General features: G+C 43.9%; 2 protein-coding genes across 8 annotated transcripts in view; both read left to right on the top strand.

Annotated features, from left to right (window-relative positions):
- The first annotated feature begins 16 nt into the window (after positions 1-16).
- LOC6541598 (CUGBP Elav-like family member 2) overlaps positions 17-23,928 on the top strand; it is a 53,159-nt gene continuing 29,247 nt past the window's right edge. The window contains exons 1-5 of one of the 7 annotated variants that reach the window (XM_026979726.1): positions 17-308; positions 7,536-8,664; positions 13,791-14,011; positions 15,284-15,366; positions 18,255-18,303. In XM_026979726.1, the coding sequence (XP_026835527.1) occupies positions 7,829-8,664; positions 13,791-14,011; positions 15,284-15,366; positions 18,255-18,303 (1,189 nt within the window). In that variant the 5' untranslated portion in view covers positions 17-308; positions 7,536-7,828. Of the gene's footprint in view, positions 309-3,265; positions 4,166-7,535; positions 8,665-13,790; positions 14,012-15,283; positions 15,367-18,254; positions 18,304-23,928 lie in introns of those variants that run through there. The other 6 variants (XM_015159442.2, XM_015159444.2, XM_026979725.1 and 3 more) reach the window with 6 other exon arrangements.
- On the top strand, positions 12,183-13,616 carry LOC26526429 (ribokinase). Its single transcript, XM_015160019.2, has 2 exons — positions 12,183-12,346; positions 12,400-13,616. Exons 1-2 carry the CDS (start codon positions 12,291-12,293, stop codon positions 13,604-13,606), a joined length of 1,263 nt encoding a protein of 420 aa, XP_015015505.1. The 5' UTR covers positions 12,183-12,290; the 3' UTR covers positions 13,607-13,616.

Here is a 23,928-nt window from a genome sequence, read left to right as displayed (position 1 = left end):
CATCGTGTGCGTATCTGTATCTTTATCTGCGAGTTGTGTTTCCGCGAGTGCGTTCGGCATGCCGCATCCAAGAGAGATTTGACCTCGCACTTCACCCATCAAGTGAATTCATTTGTCGTTCAACTCACGCGATCCGCCGTCTGCTCCTCGTCATCATCGGTCGTGTGTCTTCTGGGATCTTGTATCTTGTATCTTGTATCTTGTATCTGCGCTAAACACAATCACCCGGCCAATTTGTCACACAAAAGAATCGTTCTAGTCCACGGAAGTTCCCCACCTAACCCCACATACAGCCAATTGCCATCGAAGTAAGTGACTTAGTTAAGTAAGAGCCCAAAGGAATTCCAGCTGATCTTTGGGGAATATGTTTTCGGGATACTCTACCCAGTATTTATTGCCCCCGAATGTCCAACATGTGGGCCATATTGCAACAGAAATAGCCGGCATTGAAATGAATTCAGCAAAATCAGACAAAAAATCGGAAAATAGATCGTGGAAAATTAGGAGGAGCATGGATTGCGAAGAGAGCCATCCAAAAATAAGCAATAGAAAGTATTATTAATTAATTTTTGGACAAACTTTCGGCCCGTGTTGTGTTCGACAGCTCCGTTTCGTTAACATGGCTATAAATAGGCCAGTGGTCCATAAATCTCGGCCGTCCAGTGCAAATAACAAGAAAAAGCTTTAAGTTATGGCTCGCGAATCGCTTGTTTATATTGCGATGCCGTTGACAATTTTTATTTGCTTAGAGGTGAGATGGGCTCAATTTATGCAGATGCCGCTGGCGATGCCTATCCCGAATCCAATATCCAATTAGCAGACACAAGCACACGCAGATGACCCCAAAAACTAAAGCAATTTGTCGGGGTTTCTGGATTGGGTTCTGGTTTGGGGCTTCCATTTGCCGTATTCGTATACGGTTTTGTCATTACGGTCAATAATTACCGCAAGCATGTCAACCGAAATTATTGCCCAGATAGATTTTCCAACCCCGTTTGCCACACTTCCACTCCGGTTTAAGTGTCCGGCCATGTGTTGCAGTCAAGCCGCAAGGACTCCCCGGCTCCGGCATTTTCCTCCTCTGCTGCTCGCTCTGCCGGAAATAATTACTCAGCTTGCTTTTCTTTCGAGTGGGCCACGGCGGAGTGGGCGGAGTGGGCGGCCGGAGATGGAGCAACTTTCCCCACATTTAATTTATATTATTTGTGCTTCCTTTTGTCTGCCTTGGCCGGCGACCCACCCGCTCTCCACCTGCGTTCACCTGGCTTTATTAGTAGCTCACTGTCTGTCTGTCGGTCGGTTGGTCGGTCTGTCGGTTGGTCGACCCCTCCTCGACCGCCCTTCAGCTGACCATGTCCTGGCCATGTCCTGCTGTTGTCGTTATTCAACCACTAAACTGTGTTTTGGCTTTTGTTGCATTCTCAACCGCATTCCTGTGGCTTCTTCAACTTCGATTTTCCAGTTGAGTTTCTAATAATATTATTGAAATTGAAGGGTTCTCTCAGCGAGCACAAAGAGTGAATTCTGAGTTTAGGGGAGGAGTTTCATATTACGTTTCATATTTCGACTCGACCATCAACTCCAGTTCCGAAATGCTTCGGCGTAAATTATTAAATAACGTTTTCCGCTTACCAACACGCTTTTCCGCAGACAGACCAAGGACTGTCCGAGGACTTTGCCGAAACGTGGCTATAACCATTGGTCAAATTCAATTCAGTATTGATCGCTGTTCGGGGCAGGTGAAACAGAAGGGCACGAACATCGAGTGGCAAAAACAAAAAGGGTTACATAAACACTCTAAAAAAAAGAGTCTTTCTATAAAGAAACATATATTATATTATAGTTCTACGAAGTAGTATTTATAAAAGTGTAATCCATTTGGAGCAGCTAAGTACATATTATATTATTAATATGTATATGTAATATGTATAATATTATTAAAATATCATTATATTATATCTTTTTTATCATTCTGGGCATTAATTAAAAACGCTACTAGGGATTTTGGTGTAAACTAATGCTGGTTGGAGAAATGTATTTCGAAAAGACAGACTCACTCCTTTCTGCTGAGTTTTCCTCCGTGTAAAGGAGCTATGCATGTAGCCAAAGTAAGTATCCATGCGTATATCATGGTTTTCAATGGCGGACTTTTTATGGCGGTCATTCACCAGCGCCCACTGTACCTGCAAGTCGATGGGAGCAGACGTGACCCACTGTGTTTGTAGCAACTCGTTTTTTGGATGGCTGCGGAGGCAAATGGCATCGGAGGAAGTGCGGAGTAATTGGTCGAGATAAGAATCTCAGATTAGATAAATCGGCAAACAGTTAGGCACAGCCGCTAGCTCCCGATAAGCAGCAGATTGGAATCAGAACATTTTGGTCTACTGCGTTAATTTATATTTGGCCTAAAATTGCTGCGGTGGTGGGGGTTCTATATGTGTACCTTATATCTAACCCTATTTGGCAAGAACTCTGACTGAAGATGATCTCTATTCCAGCCATTTGTATTCGCCTTAATTGAATTGTTACTAATCTATCGTGGGAGTTCCAATACTATTTCATAGAATAGTTTCATACTTCTTTCTTCTTATCAGCTGATAGTTGGCTGAGGAGGAATTTGTGAATGGATGTCTGAAAACTTCAAGTACTCGATAGCCTTGATGCAATCAAATCAATTGATTTTTATTAATGTAATGTGTTTGGTGTCATTATCTCAGAACTGTCGCTTAATTAGTCTGTCTATGAATAGAACCCAGCTATAACTCAGGCCACGAATAGATAATTGCATTTTCGATTTTTTCAGTTCCGATTCCGCCCCAGGCATCTAGAAACCAAGTGTACCACCCCACCTTAACCCCATAATTATAGCCCTTGGTGGGGGGAGGTGGGAGGGGGATGGCAACAGCGTGTGGGAGGGAGACAGAGCGAGACATAGGCCGTATGTAAAGTGACACACATTTACCACTAAACAGTCGCTTATTATAATTTGATGGCACAATGACAAACAAACCCACAAAACCGAGCTTTCCTTCACCAACACGTATCGGTTATTTACCGCTCCTATATAGGATATATATGGTGGGTATATAGTCCGGCCAACCGACCAACTCGGGAGAGTCGATGGCCACGGCTGAGAACGGCTGTCCGGTCACACGACCCCACAAGTCACCCACTCGAAACTCATCGATACTTTGGCTTTGGCTTTGGCTCTGGGTCTGGCTACGTGGCAAGCTCATTGGTCTCCATTTTCTCCGTTTTCCCCGGCAGCACTGGTATTTGTGTAATGGCCCTGCAGACACACGGACCGACGGACGGACAGGAGGACGGGCGGACAGGCGGACCGGACCGAGGATATATCCGTACATATAAATTCAGAGCGGCCACTCGCATGGGTTTAGTTTATATTTATGAGCATTATAGTGCGGATATATGGAGCGCGAAGTCGGTAGTTGGAAAGTAAATGCAGCGACTCCTGCACTCCTTTGTGATATTTTTACGGGACTCTGTTTGCCACTCGGATTTGTTGTCGTCATGCATTTTGGGCCAAATGTTGGCACTGATTAAGCCCGGTCGCTCATCCGTCGGATGGCACTGCCCGTCCCCAGTCAACGTTGCACTCGATAGATAAGATAGTCAATTAAGGAGCTCGACAACCTGTGCTATCCGCGGCGATAGGAAATTGGAGGCGGCAGTAGGAGAACGTCGCTCCGGACGGAGCAAATGTTGTCCCAGAGAAAACAGAGAAAACAGAGAAAACAGTGCAGCGCGAGAGAGAAAGCCAGAGTGAAATTACTTACCTGACGGCAATCAGCGGCAATTATGCGATAAGCTCTTATCAGGCCGCAGATAACACTTTTCCGAGCGAGCGGCGGTTGAGTTTTGTGGCCGAGAATTATGAAATTGGAACCGGAATTTCGGCTGCGTTAGTTGTACCCCATTGGCGTCTACGTGCGGTTGTTCCCTTCGCTGAATTCGATCTGTGCCGAGTTCGCGAGTGCTTTTGAGTGATTTACCCCTGATTGATTTACCTGGTATCTGCAGTTAGGCGTCCTTGATATCTGGCCCAGATAAGGGCGTTGTGGCATAAGGCGCGATCAAATTCGAAACAGAACTGGCTTACAATTAAGTGTACCTGCCAGGAACTTGAACCATTCCGTATTTTGATGTAAGTACTCATCGCTCTGAGGAAAACCAGCCCGTGACACATTTTAATGTACACTTTTGTGAACCAAGGGGCTTTTAAACTCATTATTTTTAATATACTAAAGAAGTGCGCAGTTAAACTAATAGCGAATAGCTGGCGCAGATTGCACTGGCTTAACTCTTAATCCCAGAAGTGACACACCGTTCTACTTCATATATAAAGTTTGCTTATCTTCACCTGTCCCTCTGCAATTTAAACGGGATTAGTCATACTGCTGCAGAAACTAAGACACTATCTAAAGTTTGTCCGCACTAAAGATAAAGACCTGCTCATCCGCGATCTTCCAACTCCAGTTACTTGGATATAAAGGTACACCATATTGTCTCCAAAAAGCAGGGGAAAGCAAAACCACAATAAAGCAAACGTATAAAACTCGAGATAAGATAAGGCAACTCGCTCAACAAGTGAATGGGGGAACTCTGGAGGGTCGGATTGTGAATCGGGCATACGGGGATGTGTGAACGAGACATGTGTTGCTACTCCACCACCATGCCACACATACCCCATATATATGTACACAAAGTGCATGTACCGACGACTACAGCTGCAGCTACAGCTATTGCTATAGCTACAGTTCACAATGCAACCATGGACAAGTGACATCTTTACGAAATGTCAACTGTCAGAATGGCAAGACGCTGACAGAGAAAACACCGAGAATCGGGTCAAAGTGTCCCTGGGACCAAGAGCACGACCAAGACTCCGTTGCCAACATTTGCATACAATGGCCAAAGTTTGATTATCTCTCGGTTCCGATGGGTGGAGCACGGCTATGGCTATGGTGATGGCGTTGGTGATGGTGATGGTGATGGCTTGCCCAGCTCAAAGGCAGCTGGGCAAAATATTGTCACTAAAGTTAATTAAAAAACAGCCAGGGGCCCACTCACACACGCTCGCCCCCACGACGGATCGGAATCTGGTTTAATAAAAATGCCAAAGGGTGCCCAGGGGTTGGGATTGGGGTTGGGGTTGGGGTTGTTTGGGAGGCACGCTGGTTGGTTGCCTTTGGGGTAGCTCTCTGTCAGCGCTGCGTGGGCAAACAAAGGCAAATAAATAGAAAAGAGATACTCAATAATCAATAGATAAATAAAATTACAAGGTGACAGCAGCAGCATTGAGGACGGCACAGCTGGTCGCCTCCCCGCCGATCTCCTGCCCCCTACGAGTATATGGCTATATCCCCCGGCTCTATGTGCGTTGAAGCCACGAGAGGCAAGAGCGGCGATAACTGCTCATAATGCAGCAGTCAGGCTAATCGCGTGCAGCTTAAGCTCGACCGGCTAATACCCTGTTGCAATAACAGCTAGTGTGGCAATAAAGGCCTGGATTGATACACCAACGTGTATTAATAATTATTAAGTAAAAAGTAGTCTCCTGATTTGTTTCTTTGCATTTAACTTAAAAGTCGCAAAGCAGCGCAACTTCAAGCCTTGCCAACTTTTGCGTTTCAACTGAAAGTTTAAGCGGAACACTTTCATATTTTTACCTTACATGAGCCCTTCAACTTTTAAATCCCATTTGGTCGCTTCGAAAAGTTTGATACAGCCGAAATGTTTCCCAAATATCGCATACCCTGCCTCCAACGAGGTGGCTGTCGTCGACATCGTTTGATGGCGCTGGGATAAGCGCGTGGCAAGAATCCGCAGGAGCCAGGCGCTGGGCGGTGGGCGGTGGTCTGAGGGGCGTGGCTGAGGCAGAATCAGCAGCAGGAGCAGGAGCACGCCGCCGGCGAACCGATGACTGCCTTCCTAACACGCTTGCCTCAGCTCGGGGCGGAATTGTGGGGGATGCAACAAGCGCCCCGTGGCACGACAGCTATGCGGATGCGGATGATGACGACGACAGTTGCCACAGCCCGGCCAAGAGGAGCGGACGGAGCCAAAAAATAAAACAAGCGAAAATAAATAAGCGGGCAACGTAAATAGAAGAGCGCCAAAATATGCAAGCGTTGAAATTTATTAAAAAATAATAGAAAAACCCTCGAATTCTGTCGCGATTATCCGGAGGACGAGAGCATCCTTTCCACGGTGGGGTGGACTTAAAGTGTGTGCTTAAGTGAGCCCTAAATTTGGGCAAAAAGTTGTCAGTCGATGAAGAGTTTAAGGATATCGCCAGCTTTAATGGAGGTACTCAGCAAACTATTCCACTGAACCTTCTTAAGCCGCATAAAGTAGCAAATACCCCTTTAAGTTTATTAATGTTGTTTAAGCGGAGATAATTGTATTATGCAGAGAAATGTTTTCCAACAAAAGTCGCTTGGAATTTTGACTGATGTGCGTAGGAACTGCAACCAGCGAAAATTTTTCTGTGATAACCAGAAAATCGCTTCACTTGGCGCCTAAATCTGGCCTTTAATGCAGCTGCTCGGAACGTAAAGCAATAAGGCCAGCGGTAATAGCATTCCTTGCCAGTGCACCATGTGTGCTATACATATATGCTTTTCCGCCAAGCGTCTATAGCCACACATATCTATGGAATCGCTGTATATGCAGGGGCGTTAATTAAGGCGCCCATGCCTGTGGCCAGTCAAGTGCGACAACAAATAATTTGATTTCAATTTAACTAATTAGCTGGAGCCTTCAACATTATGCGGCCAACTGAGCCCTCGCTCTTCGGCATGTGAGCACTCGACATGCTTATCTGTTTAGCGGCAGATGCCAACATCTACACAGAGAGAAATGTGAGTGCGCACATATTACTTGAAATCACCTTAAGAAAACTTTGAGTGCTTTGAAATGAAACTGGGATTGAAGTGCCAGTGCTTCACACAAAAAACTTGAATTTCCCTAACATAGTTGTCTTAGTTGTCTTAGTTGTTCGCAGTGTGCTTGCACTGGTGTGCGTCCGAGTGCCCGAGTGTGTGTGTAGTGGGGTACTTTGGTGTGCACATCAAAGCGGGCACTTGAATGCAGACAGTCGAGTGGCCGAAGTACTGTGGTCAGTCTGTCAGTCAATATGCTTGCCATTCAAATGCGCTTAGCTATGCAGTTTGGCTACGTGGGCGGTGGGATTAGTGCAAGTGGGCGTGGTTTGGGCAGCAGGAGCGGCCATTTTGACTGCGGTTTTCCAGGTGGATGCTTAAAATATTAATAAATAAATGCTTATATTTGGGAAATGACCATTTTTCCACTTCAAGCGACAGTTGCAATCAATTGCAACTTTAAAGACCCTAACACAACAAAATTTTGATAGGCTACACTCAAACTTATTTCATCAGTTAATATCATCAGGGTTCCCTATTCATATTCTAAGCTCATCCCCCGCTTAATGATGAAACGCAAAAGGACTTGTCTTTTAATCGGCAACCACTTTGTTCTCTATTTAATTACAGCAGAAACTCCAGCTCAGCGCTCTATAAAAGTTAAAAAAAAACAAAAAGCGTAAACGCAGAGGCTAATTGTGAAAGCGAAAAAACTGTGATAAAGAAGGCATAAACAAGGAAGGACACAACTAAACACAGAAAGAGGATCGGACCCTCCCGTCGGCAGCAAAATAATATACAATTTTAATAAAACTAAAACCCGAAGCAAATTAAAAAGCGAGCGACGCCAAATGCGGCACTAAAAGTAATTAGCGACAGAGGCGGCAGGAGTTGGCAATAAAAACAAAGCAGAGGTGTAATAAATGATGTTGCAATCCTTGAGTCTGCACGCGGATAAACTGAGTGGCAATACACCAGCAGCAGCAGCAGCAGCAACTGGAGCAGCAGCAGCAACTGCAGAGGCAACAGCAGCAGCGGCAGCAGCAACAACAATGCTTGCAACGGCACCTGTTGCCCATGTTGCTAATGGCAACAACAGCAATTCAAGTGCCGGCAGCAGCAGCAGCAGCAGCAACAGCAGCAGCAACAACCATAGCCTCTACAGCAATAACAATTTAAATACAGGCAACAATAGCCAGCAGCTGCAGCAGCATCCGCAGCAGCAACATCCGCAAATACTGCCGGTCAAGTACGAGTATTTAGAGAATCTAACGAGCTCGGGTGCAACTTCAGGTGCCATTGCAGCGACAACAACTTTCACGGGCGCTGCAAAAAGTTTCCATCCCTACTTGCGGCCCAGCGGCAGCGGCAGCGGCAGTGGCAACAGCAACAACAGCAGCAGCATTGCAGCGTTATCTACAACAACGGCAACGGCAGCAACTGCGGCTAAAATGTCGACAACATTGTTTGAGACACTCTTGCACAACCAAATAAATTCCAGCCCAATAGCACTGCCAGCAGCCACGGCAATCGCAGCAATATCTGCAGCGGCAACAGCAGCAGCAGCAGCAGCACCAGCAACACCAGGCACCGCAGCAACCGCAGCAGCTGCAGCAGCAGCAGCAGCGCCGTCCACGCAGCTGAATTCCAGCATTAATTCCAGAACTTCATTAGGCGACCAGGGTGGTGCAATTGTTGTTGTCACCCCCGCACCACCGGTTGCTGCACCACCACCACCATCAACTGGCGGCCCAAATCGGTGAGTGCCCCTCCCCGCCTCCCGCCTCCCTGTGTTCGAATCCGAATTCCTGCCCTGATTTTTTTCTGTTTTTTTTTGCATCACTGCTGGCTAATGACTGCTAATTACACTCAAATGATTTGATGCTGCAGCGGGTAATGCTGCGCGGAAAATCGCGGGAAATGCAGATAGCCGTTTCCATTTGTCTAAGCTCTGCAAAGTATACTACGGTTCATTTGCGAGCTATGCAGCCTCGTTTTGCATATAGGGGATAAGTTTTTAATGTACGGCAAAGGCGGACAGTCACTTTATTATTGTATTTAAGTACTGCATTTAAGCATTTTCCACAGATAGGAAACATACGGCAGTACGTAAGCCCTTTTGTTGTCCTGTGCCGCAAAGAAGCCGCACCAACCCATCAGCACATCCTCGCTGCTTATCACTTTGCATATCACCTTGCCGTTATGGAGCATTTCAATTTCCTATAGCTACCAGGACATCACCTGCCACCATCCTGCCGACAACTTTGGCTATCACATTTCAAATGGTTATTTCTCGGACGTGCGCCACATTTTCTATTTGTGCGCTTCCTTGCCGGAAATTATAAAAAAATCCCACCGAATGCTGAATCCATCGGCGGCCTTGCCACTTGCCCAGCGATATTTAATTAAAATAAGTGACAATGTGCATTGGCCAAGGGGCGGGGGCAAGGGGCGGGGCTTATACTGGGTGGCGGAGTGGGCGGAAGGTCGAGGCTGCCATCAAGTAGCTAATGATAATTGCCATTGCATTAATGTTATTAATTGCGACAATTTTCACATCGGCCGAGTCATCAGCGATAATGGCGAATGATTATTGACAGGACATTGTAATTATAATATTGTGGCATCTTCATGATCCCAAGGATGATAACTTCAAGAGCACTCCTACTTTTCTGCCGAACGCCACTACCATCTATACAACTTTCTCCGCTGTCGAGCTCCACCATTAAATAATAAAGCTGAAATGATTAAATTTATGTTGGGTCATTTTTATACGGCCTGTGTTCCACGCAGGGAGTCTGCAGCCTTATCCACACCCGACTTCTTGTAAATACGTATATATATATTTTGCGTCCTCTATCTTTCAGCTGTTTGTTTTTGTTGTGACGGGCGCGGCATAACAAACTGCCATCATAAATTAAGTGCCACGTCACGGCCATGTCGCCGCACTGCACAGTGGTTGCGAATAAAGCCATAACATAGTCATAAAAATCTAGTCAAGTGGGGCATTGAAAATACATATTTTTGATTCTGAAAGATAGTTTGTGTGGCTAAAGATAGCTTGTAATCCAAACACTTGCTGGCAAATCTGGCTTCATTTACTTGCGGAAGCAGCCTTTGCACAGTAATTGTAGGGAGCAAAGACATCTATATCGCTCGACTCAAGATATTAAAGTGTATTTTTTGTTGACTCACTGTCCGGGGACATTGGATGCCCCTCGACGAGGACCAAGCTGTTGATTCGCGCATTGAGCTGCGCTGGCAACATCGTCATCAGCATCATCGTCAAGCTCATTGGCGGTGGAGCTGGAAAACACCTGCTGTCCTGGCCCAAATCCCCTCCACCACTCCCTTCGCACTTTGCGACGCACCTCAGCTCCCACCGCAGGCGATTTTCTCATTAGGCCTGGTCGCATTTAAATAGACTGAATTATTAATGCAGAGGCGCAGCCCCGAGAGACCGACAGGGATAACTTGGAAGCAGGCTGCGGAGGCGGAGGAGGAGCAGAGTGATAGTTAGTTGGAGGCTGGTGCTCGGGGAGTGTTCACCTGATTCCCCGATGGATTCGCGCCCGGCTGAAATAATTGCCTGTTCGACTCCAGGGGCAGCACACCTGTCGCTGCTCCTTTTGCCAGAAATCTCCAACACTTGGTGACCTTTTTTAATTTTATATTTAGAATTCCTTGTTCGTTTTTTCAAATTTATGGTAACACACCCGAGCAGTTGGCTGCTGCGTAAATGCTTACGCTGCAGGCACAGGAATCGCGATGGATTACCTCGGGAGCCCTTCACTTTTTTTCCCCAGTGAGGCGACGCCCCCATTTTGGCTAATTCACCTGCAGGCAGGCCCGAATTTATCACCTTGACATAGACGATTTGGCTCAGCCTCGTTCCGGCTCTAATAGATTAATTTCGTTTTGTCATTCGATGGCCCGCGGCTGCCGCGTCGCCTTTCACGCGGCTTTTCACCGACTGTCGCAGGTTTTTCATTCAGGGTACGGAGGCAGTTCATAACTGGCTAAGGGAGTGGAGTAGATGGATGGCGGCTGCAAGCGCTGGAATTACTTACGCAGGAAATTGGAAAATGAAGAAATTTAAAAGTAAATGGGAAGTAATTTCCTAAATGGCATCGTTTCAGATGACTCCGCGCGATAGCTTGAGTTAATAATGTACCAAAGCAGGGGCGAAGTTTGTCACTCACTTTGCCCAGATTTATATGGCAATTTCAATCGGCAGCCTGAAAGTATGCAATGCTGGCATTGCCGCACATAAAACACATATAAAAATATGCAGAGTAGCATGAACGAGAGCAACTGAGGTGTTTGTGATGTTTTTGCTACTGGAAAATGTCCAAAAGTGCCATTTGATGAGGTGGAAACCATGAAAGTATTTCTTCATTTCAAATTTTCACATTTATACACTCTTAAACATAAAACTTAGACGTTATATCAGTGAGACACATGCCGCTGTCGCCCAGCGATTTCAACTAACTGGCTTAGCCAATTAAGCGCCGAAATTTATTGGGCAAACTGCTTGACAACTTCTGCTTACGGCAAATCGGTTCCGTAACGGAGACCAGAGACCCGGCCAAATTGACAGCCAACCAAAAGTCAATTTCGTACACCATCAAGAGCACCCAATAAACCCCCATTAGGAGCAAAAACAACACCGGCTGGGAAGGAGGGAAAACTTTTTCGGCAGCACACAAAAACCAACTGAAAGTGACCTCAAAGTGGAGCGTTCAATGCGTTCCCAGTCACTCAAGGACCAGCTCTCCCGAATCCTCCCCTGAAAACGGAGCCGCCATCCTGGAACTCGCAGTGAGAGACTGGTCAACCACAAAACAAAAGTAACAACGTTTACAACTTTTTAGATTAGATTAGTTTGCTAATAACAATTAGTATTTGTATTTTATGCTGTTAGCCAACTCGGCATCAGACAAGGACGGAGAACAAATGGTTCAGCTTGTTGTTATCCCCTCTCGTTTTTATGGTCATTAGCAAATGAAGTTAGGAAGCGGAGGAGCTGTATTCTGTGGGGTCGGCAATACAATATGTTGTCCATGAAAGTTCAATGAAAAGTTCCCATCTTCCATTTGAGAGTTTCTATCACTTTACTTGCCGGCGATGGAAATACATGTTTAAATCGAGAATAAGCAGTTGGCTAGCTGGCATTTCTTCAGCATCAATGGGAAATTAATTCATTTAATAACTCATTTACTTGTCCTAAAAATAACATACTTATATTTCGGCGCATTCAAGTTATACCTCAGATTTAGGTCAAGTAATCTGTATTGTTATAAGTCAGAAATGTAGACTTTTTCCCCCAAACCAAATTCTCAGTTAAGTTTTGTACGGAATTTACGGCCTAGGCAGCTCTTTTAAATGGGAAAGTCGCTGGATGTGGTTGTCTTCGGAACGGCAACCATCGACTACATAACGTAAGTCCTGCGTAGGAAAAGAAAATCCCTAATTTGCCAAGTAATTACCTCAGCTATGTTCCGGAATTGCCGAAGCCCGGTGAACTGGTCGCCGGAACGTACATGGAGACCTGTTTCGGTGGCAAGGGGGCCAACCAATGTGTGGCAGCAGCCAAACTGGGGGCCTCCACCGTCCTGGTCGCAAAGTTGGGCAAGGACGAATCCGGCGATGGCTACCTGAACTATCTGCAGCAGCAGGAGGTGGATGTGACGCACGTCCAGCAGGTGGAGAACAATCCCACGGGCATGAGCGAAATCGCGGTTTCCGAGGATGGAGAGCAGTACAAGATCAACGTGGCTGGTGCGAATGACCTACTCACGGCTAAGGATGTGAACCGCGCCAAGAAATCCTTTCAGGACGCGAAGGTGCTCCTCTGCCAACTGGAAACGAACATGAATGCCACCATGTGTGCGTTGCGCCAGTTCAAAGGGGTTTCCCTGCTCCACATGTCGCCCATGCGGAGAGACATTCCAAAAGGCATGATTGCTTTGCCCAGTATTTTGGTTGTTAACCAGGAGGCAGCCGCCAGTCTAACCGATATGGAGGAAGTAAAAACCCCGGATCAGGCCCGACTAGCAGCCGACTCCCTTATTGAAAAGGGAGCCAAAAGCGTGATCATTACCCTGGGCGAGCAAGGAGCGGCTTACATGTCCAAGAAGAGCAAGGATACGTGCACCCTTGTGCCCGCCTCCGATGTGCCGCACTTGGCCGATTCTTCGGGGGCAGGAGATGCTTTTATGGGCAGCTTGGCCTATCATATAGCTCGGTTCCCCAAACTGTCCACCGAGCACCACATCAGTGCGGCCCACTCCTGTGCCGCCTACTCCATGGGCCGCCGCGGCACTCAGCCAAGTTTTCCGGGCAAGGAGGGCGCCAGAAATGACCTATGCTATTCGACGCCCACCTTTAGTGTCATTCCACCTCCTAGTTCGCAAAACGAAGAGGATCCTGAGGTGCCCAAAAGTTCACCGCCTTCAATAGTGGGTCCTTCTCCCCAGGAAGCTCCCGCCCTAAAAGAAGTTGTGGAAGAACCGCCAGCAGCTCCACCGCAGGATCCGATTCTGGACGCAAGTCAGCCGAAGGCAGTCGAAACGTCCAACGAACCACCGCAACCCACGGTTGAACCCACTGATGAACCTCCAAAGCCTGCGGAGAATGCAGATGAAGCTCCGAAACCTGCCGTGGAGACTGCTAATGAACCACCTGCTAATAAGGCTTAAAATTCAAATATATTATGTGCATAGAAAATATTTAATAAGTATCTAAGGCTTAAGAGCGCAATACTTGCATTTGATAGTTTCTTATTGCGTAGCATTAGTGGTCAAATATATAGCACCAATAAATATTTAGTTGGTAAACGCATCTATGAAATTATTAATCCTGAAACTTGTTTCTGCATTGCAGCACCCAAAGCCCCACGCGCGACTGCTCGATCAAAATGGAACTCATGGAATCAACCAGTCCGGACTCGATCAAGGATCAGCCGGATGCGGACAATATCAAAATGTTCGTGGGCCAAATACCGAAGACCTGGGACGAGACGAGGCTGCGCCAAATGTTCGAGCAGTTTGGAGCCGTCCACACACTGAATGTGCTCCGGGACAAGGTCACATCGATTAGCCGAGGTGAGTCTCACAAGATGGAAGCCCTAGGCACACCCGGGGCATACAAATGGGCGTATTACTCGGGGGGTCCAATGAAGTTTAACAATGCCCATCAATTCTGGGTCCCCGGGCAGTGCGGATAAGCATCAAGTAATATGATTATGCTGATGGCGAACCCATCAACATTAAAGCCCACAACCCAGAACACAGGTGTTTGCGGCAGGAATGCAGTGTTGGGCAAAGTTTTGGCCACGGTAATTGGCCATAATTGTGCGTATATGAACGGGAAAAACTTCCACACACCCACACAGTGGCAGGATGCAGGACATGAGCATGTTGCTCTGGTTAATTTTTGACTGTATTAGAATAATATGCGCATTTGCTTGCAAACTTTCCTCGAAAGCGAAAAGGTAAATTCCATTATGCATATTTATGGTCTAGAGGGGTTGGTGTTCATCCTGCCCAAAAGTGTGCGTATGGGTGGATTAATCCTGAGAGCAAGGTGTTCGAGCACGTCTAACTCGATGATAACCACCCCTTCAGGATGTTGGTTTATGTGGCTCCGAGTCGGAGAAGGATTATAATTTAATCGTTATAATGGAGCGGGGGATAGTTATGTGGATGCGAAGTTCCATGAACTTATCGTTGGTGAACCAATTAAAATAAATAAATATTGTCAAATACAGAAATATAAGGGAAAGCATATTCGTTTAGTGCTAAACTATTTTTTATCATATATTACACACATTTCATTATTTATTTTAAATGAATTTCAGTTTAGATAGATACATAGCAAATTATAAAGGCAAACTATTAATTACACTCGCAACACTTGAAATATATAATAATACAGGCGGACCTTGGAATCTTTTGACCAAACCTAAACGAAAAAAACTTCTAGACTTAGAAACGGAATAATATATTTTAATCGAATGCTCACACAGTCCGTAGTCTCCATGATTTTTTGTCCACGTCCCATTTGCTCCGCATGGCTTGCATGAAGCGCTCGTCCCGTGTCCAAAATTCTGCATGCCAATATAGATCTATATATCTAGCTTTAAGACCCGATAAGCCTTGCCCCAGATGCATTTTAAAGGCTATTAGCAAATATTTATCGAAATAAGAGCTTAACTTTGTATTGGTCCCAAGTAAATAATCCCAACTGCATCCGATTAATTAATAGTACAGTTTATATATAATGTTCGTTCTGTATCCATATGTTCTGTGCCACTGTCTATCGACTCGTTTGAGATGTATTCGATTTGTATTCGATTGTTTCATTTTCGTTTGCAGGGTGCTGTTTTGTCACCTACTATACAAGAAAGGCCGCCCTGCGCGCCCAGGACGCGTTGCACAACATCAAGACCTTGGACGGGGTAAGTACCTCCCAACAGCCTACACCCTACACCCTACACCCACTCACACACACACACACACACACTGATTGAACACCCCCAAGCCATCTATGTAGCTTTGAGTTCTGCCCGTTTTCCTGTTCTCTGTCTCCATGTATGTATGTGTGCATTTCTTTTCGTATTTGCGTATGTATGTGTGCGCGTGTGTGTGCCTTTTCTTCGTAGTTCACATACACACACTTGTACCTAGTACAGTTACTGTTTGTGCGCCCTTTTGAATAATACAGCTTGAGAAAGTCAACCGCTTGCTACCCGATCGATCGATGACATACTTTCAACGCATGGTTTTCGGGGTTGGGTATCGAAATTGGGTGCGCTGGGACATTGGTGGACTATTGGTCTATGGCCAACACAAAATGTAATCATCAGTCAATTAGTGGATTCAATTATTGAGGACAATCTCATTGTTAACGTATTAAATGAAGCGTTCCACGCACAAGCAAACACACTAAGATTGCCGGGCGGATTGGATCACCGGGGGGCACGAGGAGCGGGAAAGCCACCGAGTGATGTTACCCTGCACAGTGGTTCAATGGCTGAAATCGGCGAACGATGCCGATGTCAAGGTTGTCTGACTTTAAATGTAAAACAACGTACTATTAACTTACATGTTTAGAATCATGTTAATTTATAGATTTATTTAAGGGATGTGCTACCACATTCAGCCAGTTTTTGCTTATCTTACAACCACAGTTGGCACTCGCTCCATCATTTACATATTCAAATCGTTAATGGAAAATCCATATAGGAACGTTCGGCAGCACTAAAACAAAGACCCCAACTCACACATTCAAGCAGTGAATTTGGGAGGAGTGGGGCGAACGGACCTGGCCAAATGGCGCCACGTGTGTAATTGTCAAAATAATGACCACATGTGTAGGTGTGTGTGTGTGTGGGCAAGGTGGATCTTTGTTTGTATAAGTAAGTGCCTGGTCGGCCAGCTATGTGTGTTTGTGTGGGTATGCATGCTACTGGGTGTGAGTGTGTGAGCATGTCTGATCCTTTAATGCATTTGGCAGGCTGCCCTTAACGTAAGGGACATCGATGTCGACAAGGTCGTGGGGTCCCCATCAGCTCCGAAGCTACTTAATTTACCTGAAATAATCGATAGGTAAACAGACGTTAAAATGTCCCCAATTCCACATACACACACACATGCAGGAAAGGGCCAGCTTGTCAACGGCCACAATAAATATTTTGTTTTCAACTGCCCGTTTTCCCTCAATAAACATGTGTGAGTGTTAAGTGTCCAGGGCAAGTGCTGTCCTTTTCCACATTCTTCCTTTTTTCTGGCACGTGTGAAAAGATACAGTTGCTGCTTGCCTTGCCAAGAAAATAGGGCGTTTCATTTATTCAGAACTTTAAAATAAACAGCCGGCAAGTATGCAATGAAAAGTCAAGTTCTTTCAAGTGTGGTAATAGTTTGAAAAAAATCATCTTGGACGTGTAGATATCTTAAATTTCTTGACTTTTTCAATACAATTTCTTAGTTTATAATTTAAATATTTAGAGTTGTAGTTGAACTCAGGTTATGGAGTAGTTCAGTTCAAATGAAACTCTGTTTTCAGTGTTTCCACAATTTATTCGAGCAATTTGTTCTTGTTTTTTCAAAAACCAACTACTAACCACAATATTTGGAAAGCTAATTGACAATAAGAGAAGGTCTAAAAACAAACTTGCTGCAAATCGCATTATAGCCTCTATGCCATTAAATTGAAAAGGGTTTTCCATTTAGGATTTAGCCAACACAAACATCCACACTAGCTAGACGGACAGCTAAATGAAATGCCAGAAAAGAGCAACTCGAATTGAGGCAGACGGCCATTTTACTCATTCAACTGTCAATTTTGAATAATAGAGCAGCAAAATGGCGCAACAATATAAGTAGAAGAGGCTTCCGAGGGGGCAAGTCGGTGGCTGGACCAGACCAAGGACCAACTACCAGAGGCGGTGACATTTTCTCGTAATTTGTGCAAAAACCCTTTGGTCCCCCCTTCGGTTCGGTTCGGTTCGACTCGGTTTTATTTGGTTTGAATAGAGATGCGGGAAGGCCTCAACCCGTAAGCATTTCATTTCAATTTGGTCTGAACATCATTCAGTCATTGAGTCACTTTGTCCGGAGTTGGACTTCCACATACCCCCTCCTATTTTGTCGTCCTGCCAATGGGAAAAGTTTCCTGCAATTGAAGCTTCATTTTCTAATATCGTTGTAAGTATTATTATTATCATTTCCGCTGCTCGAACCGTTTGAATGAAAAGTTAATTGAAAGCAAAGTAATGGCCACTACCGGCTGACTGAACCCAGTATCAAGGACCCAGGACCTTATCAGTTCGCACAACGAATGTAAAATAAATGGGAAATTTGTTAAAAGCTTCTCGCATTGAATTGCATTTTTCAAGTGCTAATGGCCAAGTTAATGAAATGGGCTCTCCGGTTCCTTTTAGTTTCGCCCACTCCTTTTTCATTCCGTGCTGTTTCATTAGCGATTTTCATTTGCATTTGGCCAAATTCAAATCTAATGAGATTGAACAACACTTCAACAAACGATTGAAATCATTGTTTGTCTAACAAGAGTTCTGATCTGTTGCTCGTTGAATCTGTGGGATTGGGTTAAGCAAATAACGCAAAATTTTAAGTTCTCCCACAGAACTTTTCAATTTTATATTTAAAAAAACTTAGAAAAATAGTTTTTCCCGTTTATAGGAAAATTTACGTAGCTTTTTTCTTCGTCTACGGTTTTGAAAGAGTTCATCTATACTAAAGTTAACACTTTTTGTGTATTCCAATCACACATCTCAAAAATATTACCCAATTTTTTTAACTTCTTTTTTTTCCTTCTCTTTGACAGATGCACCATCCCATTCAGATGAAGCCGGCGGATAGTGAGAACAGAAATGGTAAGTTCCTTTTTAGACATCGAATCCGAGGATATTTGTTCTTCCTCCGTCTCTGTCCCACGCTCCTGTCTCTGTCTCCGCTCAGTTGATTGCTAGTTCCTGCTTTTTTTATCAGTGTGCATGAGCCTTTTGGGCTTAATCACAAGCAAGGATGGGGGGTGGTGGTGCCTGTATTTGATTACACAAAACAACACATGGAAAAGAAATTCGAACAGAGAATGCGGCAATGAAAATGAATAATGCTCAAACTGACAGGACGGGTGGATGGAAAAAAGCGGAATGGAGAAGGCTAACTGGCTACAATCGTGTATTAGTTGGATTGTGTGAGACCAATAAATCGATTAGGGTGAGTGCTGAAAAGAAGGGAAAACATGGAAGTCTGTCGTTGAAAAAAATGCCAGCAAAAGTTGATTCTCCGGCCCAAGAGCGATGAAATATTACTTTTAGAAAAAAAAATGCCCCAAGCTTGCACAGAGGATTTTGTGCGGCTTGCAGAATATTATTTTTTGTTACGTTTTAAGTTTCTGCGCTCTTCAAGTAGCGCTTACAAAATACTCAAAATTCTTTCACGTATATATAGTTTTTGGATTAGCAAAACCATTATTCATTTGCTAAAACTTATCCACCTTTTTGAACGCCCCAGCTCAAATCACAAAATCCCTTCCCACAAATTCGACGGCTACTGTTCGCCGTGTCCTTCTTGCGTCTCCTTCTGGCTCTCCGCTTATGGGCTGCGTTTCCGTTTCCGTTTCCGCTTTGGTGTGTTTCCGCGTGTGTTAGTGTAGCAGTGCGTGCATGTGACTTCGGAATTTGTTGTTGTCTCTCGCATTGCTCGAATGCAACGGAAATGTTTAGGGCATCGTTCGCATTCACCTCGATGTCCATCGATTGCTGTTCCTTTTGTGTTTCCCCGTATTCCCCTTCTTAGGTAATTGGTTTCCTTCGCCAGCGATTGTGTTCAAGTGGATGAAGGGCTAACCACCTCGCAGTGAGTACTTTTCCCCGTATCCACCGCAGCTCACGATAGATATCCGACTGATCCAAAAGCCATTTGAGCGTATTCTTGCCGCTGCTTTTGTTTCTCCTCGATTGCGTCCGATTGCGTCAAGTGTGTACGCGTGACAAAAATAAATCAAAAAATTAAAAATACGTAACACGGAAATTTTATGGTAAATTAACGAAAAATTGGCACCCAGCTGAGCGAGAATCTCGCTCTCAGTTCGCTTGTTGTGTTTTTGCTTTTGGTTTCGTCGATTAATAAACGAATTATTAGCACATGGCTTCACTAAAATTAAGATAAATAGCAGAGTGTGCGAATTCTTAAAACATGATTGCACAATGAACTTAACGATTCGATTAGCTAAATTTAAAAATTCACTTTATTTTAAAACGGGTTGTCGGAAATTAATTGCTAAACCTAGCATAAGAGTACAAACAGTTTGCTCAATTTAAAAAAACACACTTAGTACTCAGATAATTACATGCACTTACAAAAATTTAATATACTATTTGAATTAAAAATCTGTAGCAAAATGTGGAAACAGTTCTTGCTTTACAAGTTAACATTTTATTTTGATATTTTTTTATAAAAGTAAATTTTTTAAGTATAATTTCTTATCATATAAGTATGATCTATAATCATAAGTATGATGTATGATATATAAGTATGATTTTTGATGGGTACTTAAGGTTCTTAGGCCAAACATACAAAATTCGTCAACTATATTTAAAATGCTTTCTTCCAAATTAACGTTATCCTCTCCGCTCAGTGTATTCGCAAAAAAAATGCCAACATTTTCAAATGCCACACAAATTTCCCGAAATGCAACAAGTGCAAGATTCGCCTTACTACACACAAATTTCGCCCCTCTCTCTCATTCCATTGCCTGCCTTCTCTTTCACTCTGTGCATCTCTCACTCACTCTCTTTAGAACCGTGCGTGTTGTGCGAAATGTTTTGGCGACACTTGACAAAATGCCAGAAATTCTAAATACTTTTAGCTGCCGTTTGCCGTCGTCTGTGTAGCTGTCCGCCTTTTTAGCCTGCCCTTTTGGCTTGGCTTAGTTATCGAGTTGCTCAGGATGCCTTGTTTTGTTGCTGGTTTTGCCGGCATCTTTTGGCCAACGATTGTCACCATCTCTGTCGCACATTTTGGCCAACTATCCGCATGCAAAATCATCGCAAATTAATGATATGCGAGCAAATGCAAGTAGAAACTCCTAGGCAGATTTTTATTTATGAACACAATTTTATTGCTATGCCTTTTGGCTTTCGAATTAATGGGCTCCATGCTTGGCAAATTGTCAGAGAACGACAACGACGAATCAATTTTCAAATCAGCGCTCTGATTTGATGACAGGACCGAATATATAGATAGGGTGCTTTTCGTTGAAAAATGTCTACGAAATAAGAAATATAAGGCATTAAATTAAACCCAGCATATTTGAATATTATATATAAGTCACCAAACATGTATTCATTACTTGGCTATTAATCTTCACTGCCACTTTAGCATTCGTCAGATACTTCAGCACTTAAGCGAATGTTTCTGTGGCGGTATCTTCAGATCTGAGAATGCATTTTCATGTTTGCAGTTTCAGCCCACAGATGTGTGTGACCCGATATCTGCGAGATACTGAGAAGCTCAACTGCCGGTCGCATTAGCACACTTTTCGATTCAATTATTAAGAGTTCTGCGGGCCTGGCAGCGAAAACAAAGCGCTTTTCTATGTTCACTGACTTGACCGCTCCGCACTGCTCTTCAATTGATTTTCGAGCTCCCCGCTTGGCGTGATCGCTCGTTTAGCTAGATACATAGATGTAGATACATCTGCAAGATACACAACTATACGCCCAGTATTTTTTGTAGCTCTGATGTTAATTGCTCGCGTCTCGAAACCTTTTAGGTCGTAGCGATCTTGTCAAGCGAGCACACAACTTTGACTTGGTATTAAATGTGTTAAAAAAGACGATTGTCATTGTTGTTGCTGTTAAATCTCGGTTGGGCTTCACATGAGGCGTAAAAGGGGGCGGGACGGGGCGGTTCAGGGGGAGACTCGTTTGGGAAGACGTGCAAAAGAGATTTAAGCTAAAGTGCAGTGATTTATGTAATGTCATACTGGCTTAAGCTGCTGTAAATTCACAAACTTATTTATATTGTCTACCTGGCTTGCAAATGAAAAGCCACTAAGCTCATCAGTTAGCTGATCAAATGACTTCATAGCAAACATATTTTCAAATTCTAAGAGTTAAGTCAATTTGATTCAAAAATAGAAAATATATATTTTACATCTCCCATAATACTGACTAAACCAACCCAGTAATAATGAAATCAAACCGTAAACGTAGAGGAATCGATTCGAGTATCCGATCCCGAGCGGAAAACTGCCGAGTCAACCCGGTATCGATGCGAAAGAGACAGAAATACGGCCCCACGAGAGAGACAGAGTGAAGCGCACGAACGGGAGAGAGCTACTCATACTCATAAGTACCAAAAACTGTCAACCGCTGACTCCCCAGCAAACATAAATAAACAAACATCCAAAGGCAACAAGCGTGGCTAATTGGCTTTTATGTGAGCGAGCTACAAGTGTCTGCAACAGCTGTTTAGACAAAGAGGGGAATAACGAAACAGAAAGAGATCGAAATATACATATATAGAGGGAGAGCAAAAGAGAGAGCCGGCAAGAGCGGCGTTGCCAGTGGCAAATGTATCTGTATCTCGAAGTGCAGCGCAATTGATCGCGGGGCAAAGTGTCGTGCCCGCGGGCTTTTCAGTCGATCGGTGATCGTCGATCGGGAATCGTTATTCGTCACTCGTAATTCGTTAGTCGATAGTCGCGCTCAACTATCCAAAAGATACGTGCCGTAGTGTGTCATTTATTCGCGACACGATCGCCGTATCTTTGTATCTTCGCCGCACGTTGTGGTTGGTCAACTACAAATGAATTTCTTTAAATTAAATATACGCCGACCGCAAAGCCTTAATTGAAAAACGAAACGTTCGCCCTGTGTATCTCGAAGATATTGATAAACTATTGGCACAGCCAATTGATTAAATCTTTTACCCATATGACTCGCTCTACGTTTATACGCGTGGATCGAACTTAATCATTATTGAATAAATAATTAAGAAATCGATTTGAAAACTGACAATTGTGCGGTGTGCTAACTAGCTGTTAGTTTGCTAAAAATAAATAAATGAAATGAATTAACCACATAACGTAATACAATCTACTTGTGGAAAAAGCTTACACAATTTCACAAACATTTAAAGATTATCATTATTTTGTTATAGTATAAGAACGGTGGCAAAATAACTTTTAGATTAAAAAAAAAGCTCTTAGCTGAATATAGCTGGTAAAATTCTTCTTAAAATCTAACCCAAATAATGGCATTTATTTAACAACAAAAAAGTATGAAAGGAATTAAGTTATCCATCCAATTATCTTTATTATTTTCTTTGGCCGACTTGAAGAATTTCCCCATAATTCAAAATTTAGCCCACATTAAGTTAATAGCTTTGCTAAATCTACCGCAAATATCGGGCAGGCATACCACGGACATATTTCCATTTCGATTTCTAGAGGGTGCCCGAAATAAATGCCATTAAAACATTAATTTCTCATGCCAGAACAGCACAGGCGGTCACAGCCCAGTCGATTGGATTTGTCATACCGTTTGGCAATTGCCAAAAAGTAAACACGGCAGAAGAAATGACAACAGAGAATGCGATGAAATCGAAAACGAAAACAATATGCAAAGCTCTTCCCAAACGAATAATTAAGTGCAAAAGGAGCAAAAACAAAAGCCAGCTAAATAAATTTTAATCTCAGCTGCAGTTTGAGTCATTCTCCGCCGGCTTCTCCCAGTTCCCCAAGATTCTCCTCATAGTTTCTCCGCTTCTCGCTGGCGAACCGGCTGTGGTCTCAACCAGTTTTAAATTCATTTTCATTATAATGGTTTTTTTGCGCAAAGAAATTAGCGTTTTTCTCCGGGCTTCCGTTTATATAAGTCAAGTCAGCTGTTTGGTGTTTTGGTTTGCAGTTTGTTTTGCTTCGGACATCTCGTGTCTATATCTTTCTCGGGACTACAAATTCTAGGCAAAGATTGCGTGTCATTTGCGATCGAGTGGGAAATACCACTGAAATTGGAGAAATTTCGTTGGTTGCGTGTTGAAAGTGCGTTGCATTCTGTGTTGCAATTGCAGTTGCATTCGCAATCGCAATCGCAAATGCAGTCGCAGCTGCAGTTTGTCATGTGTGGCACAAGGCATTTCTTACGCTTGACGAGCGGTAATTGAAATATGTGAATAATTGCTAGATTTGTGAGCCAAAATGCAAGCCGCACGAAGAAAGATGCATGGGAAAGCCGTGGAGATGACAAATGACTGGGGAAATTTCTCCACATGGAGCTGGCTTATGGATACTGGGCATACTTAGGCGACGTATCCTAAAGATTCATATAAAGCTAGTTTATTTCTGCATTGATCGCCTTAAGTCAATCTATTAAGTCAAATCAAAACTCGAACAATTAATAATTTTTCTTCGCAAGAATTAAACAAATTAGATACCTGACTGAAATGTTGTATCCATTTGGTGAATAATGAAAATCGTTAGGTCAATA

The sequence above is a fragment of the Drosophila erecta genome, unplaced genomic scaffold (genome assembly GCF_003286155.1).
Source record: "Drosophila erecta strain 14021-0224.00,06,07 unplaced genomic scaffold, DereRS2 tig00000055-arrow-pilon, whole genome shotgun sequence".
NCBI classification, from domain to species: Eukaryota; Metazoa; Arthropoda; class Insecta; order Diptera; family Drosophilidae; genus Drosophila; species Drosophila erecta.
This window is presented reverse-complemented; position numbering and strand designations above follow the sequence as displayed.

Bases quoted from the DNA above. Each gene is read 5' to 3' on its own strand.
- LOC26526429 (XM_015160019.2), top strand. From the start codon at position 12,291: ATGGGAAAGTCGCTGGATGTGGTTGTCTTCGGAACGGCAACCATCGAC. The intron at 12,347-12,399 runs GTAAGTCCTGCG...TAATTACCTCAG, and splicing joins GCAACCATCGACTACATAAC to CTATGTTCCGGAATTGCCGA.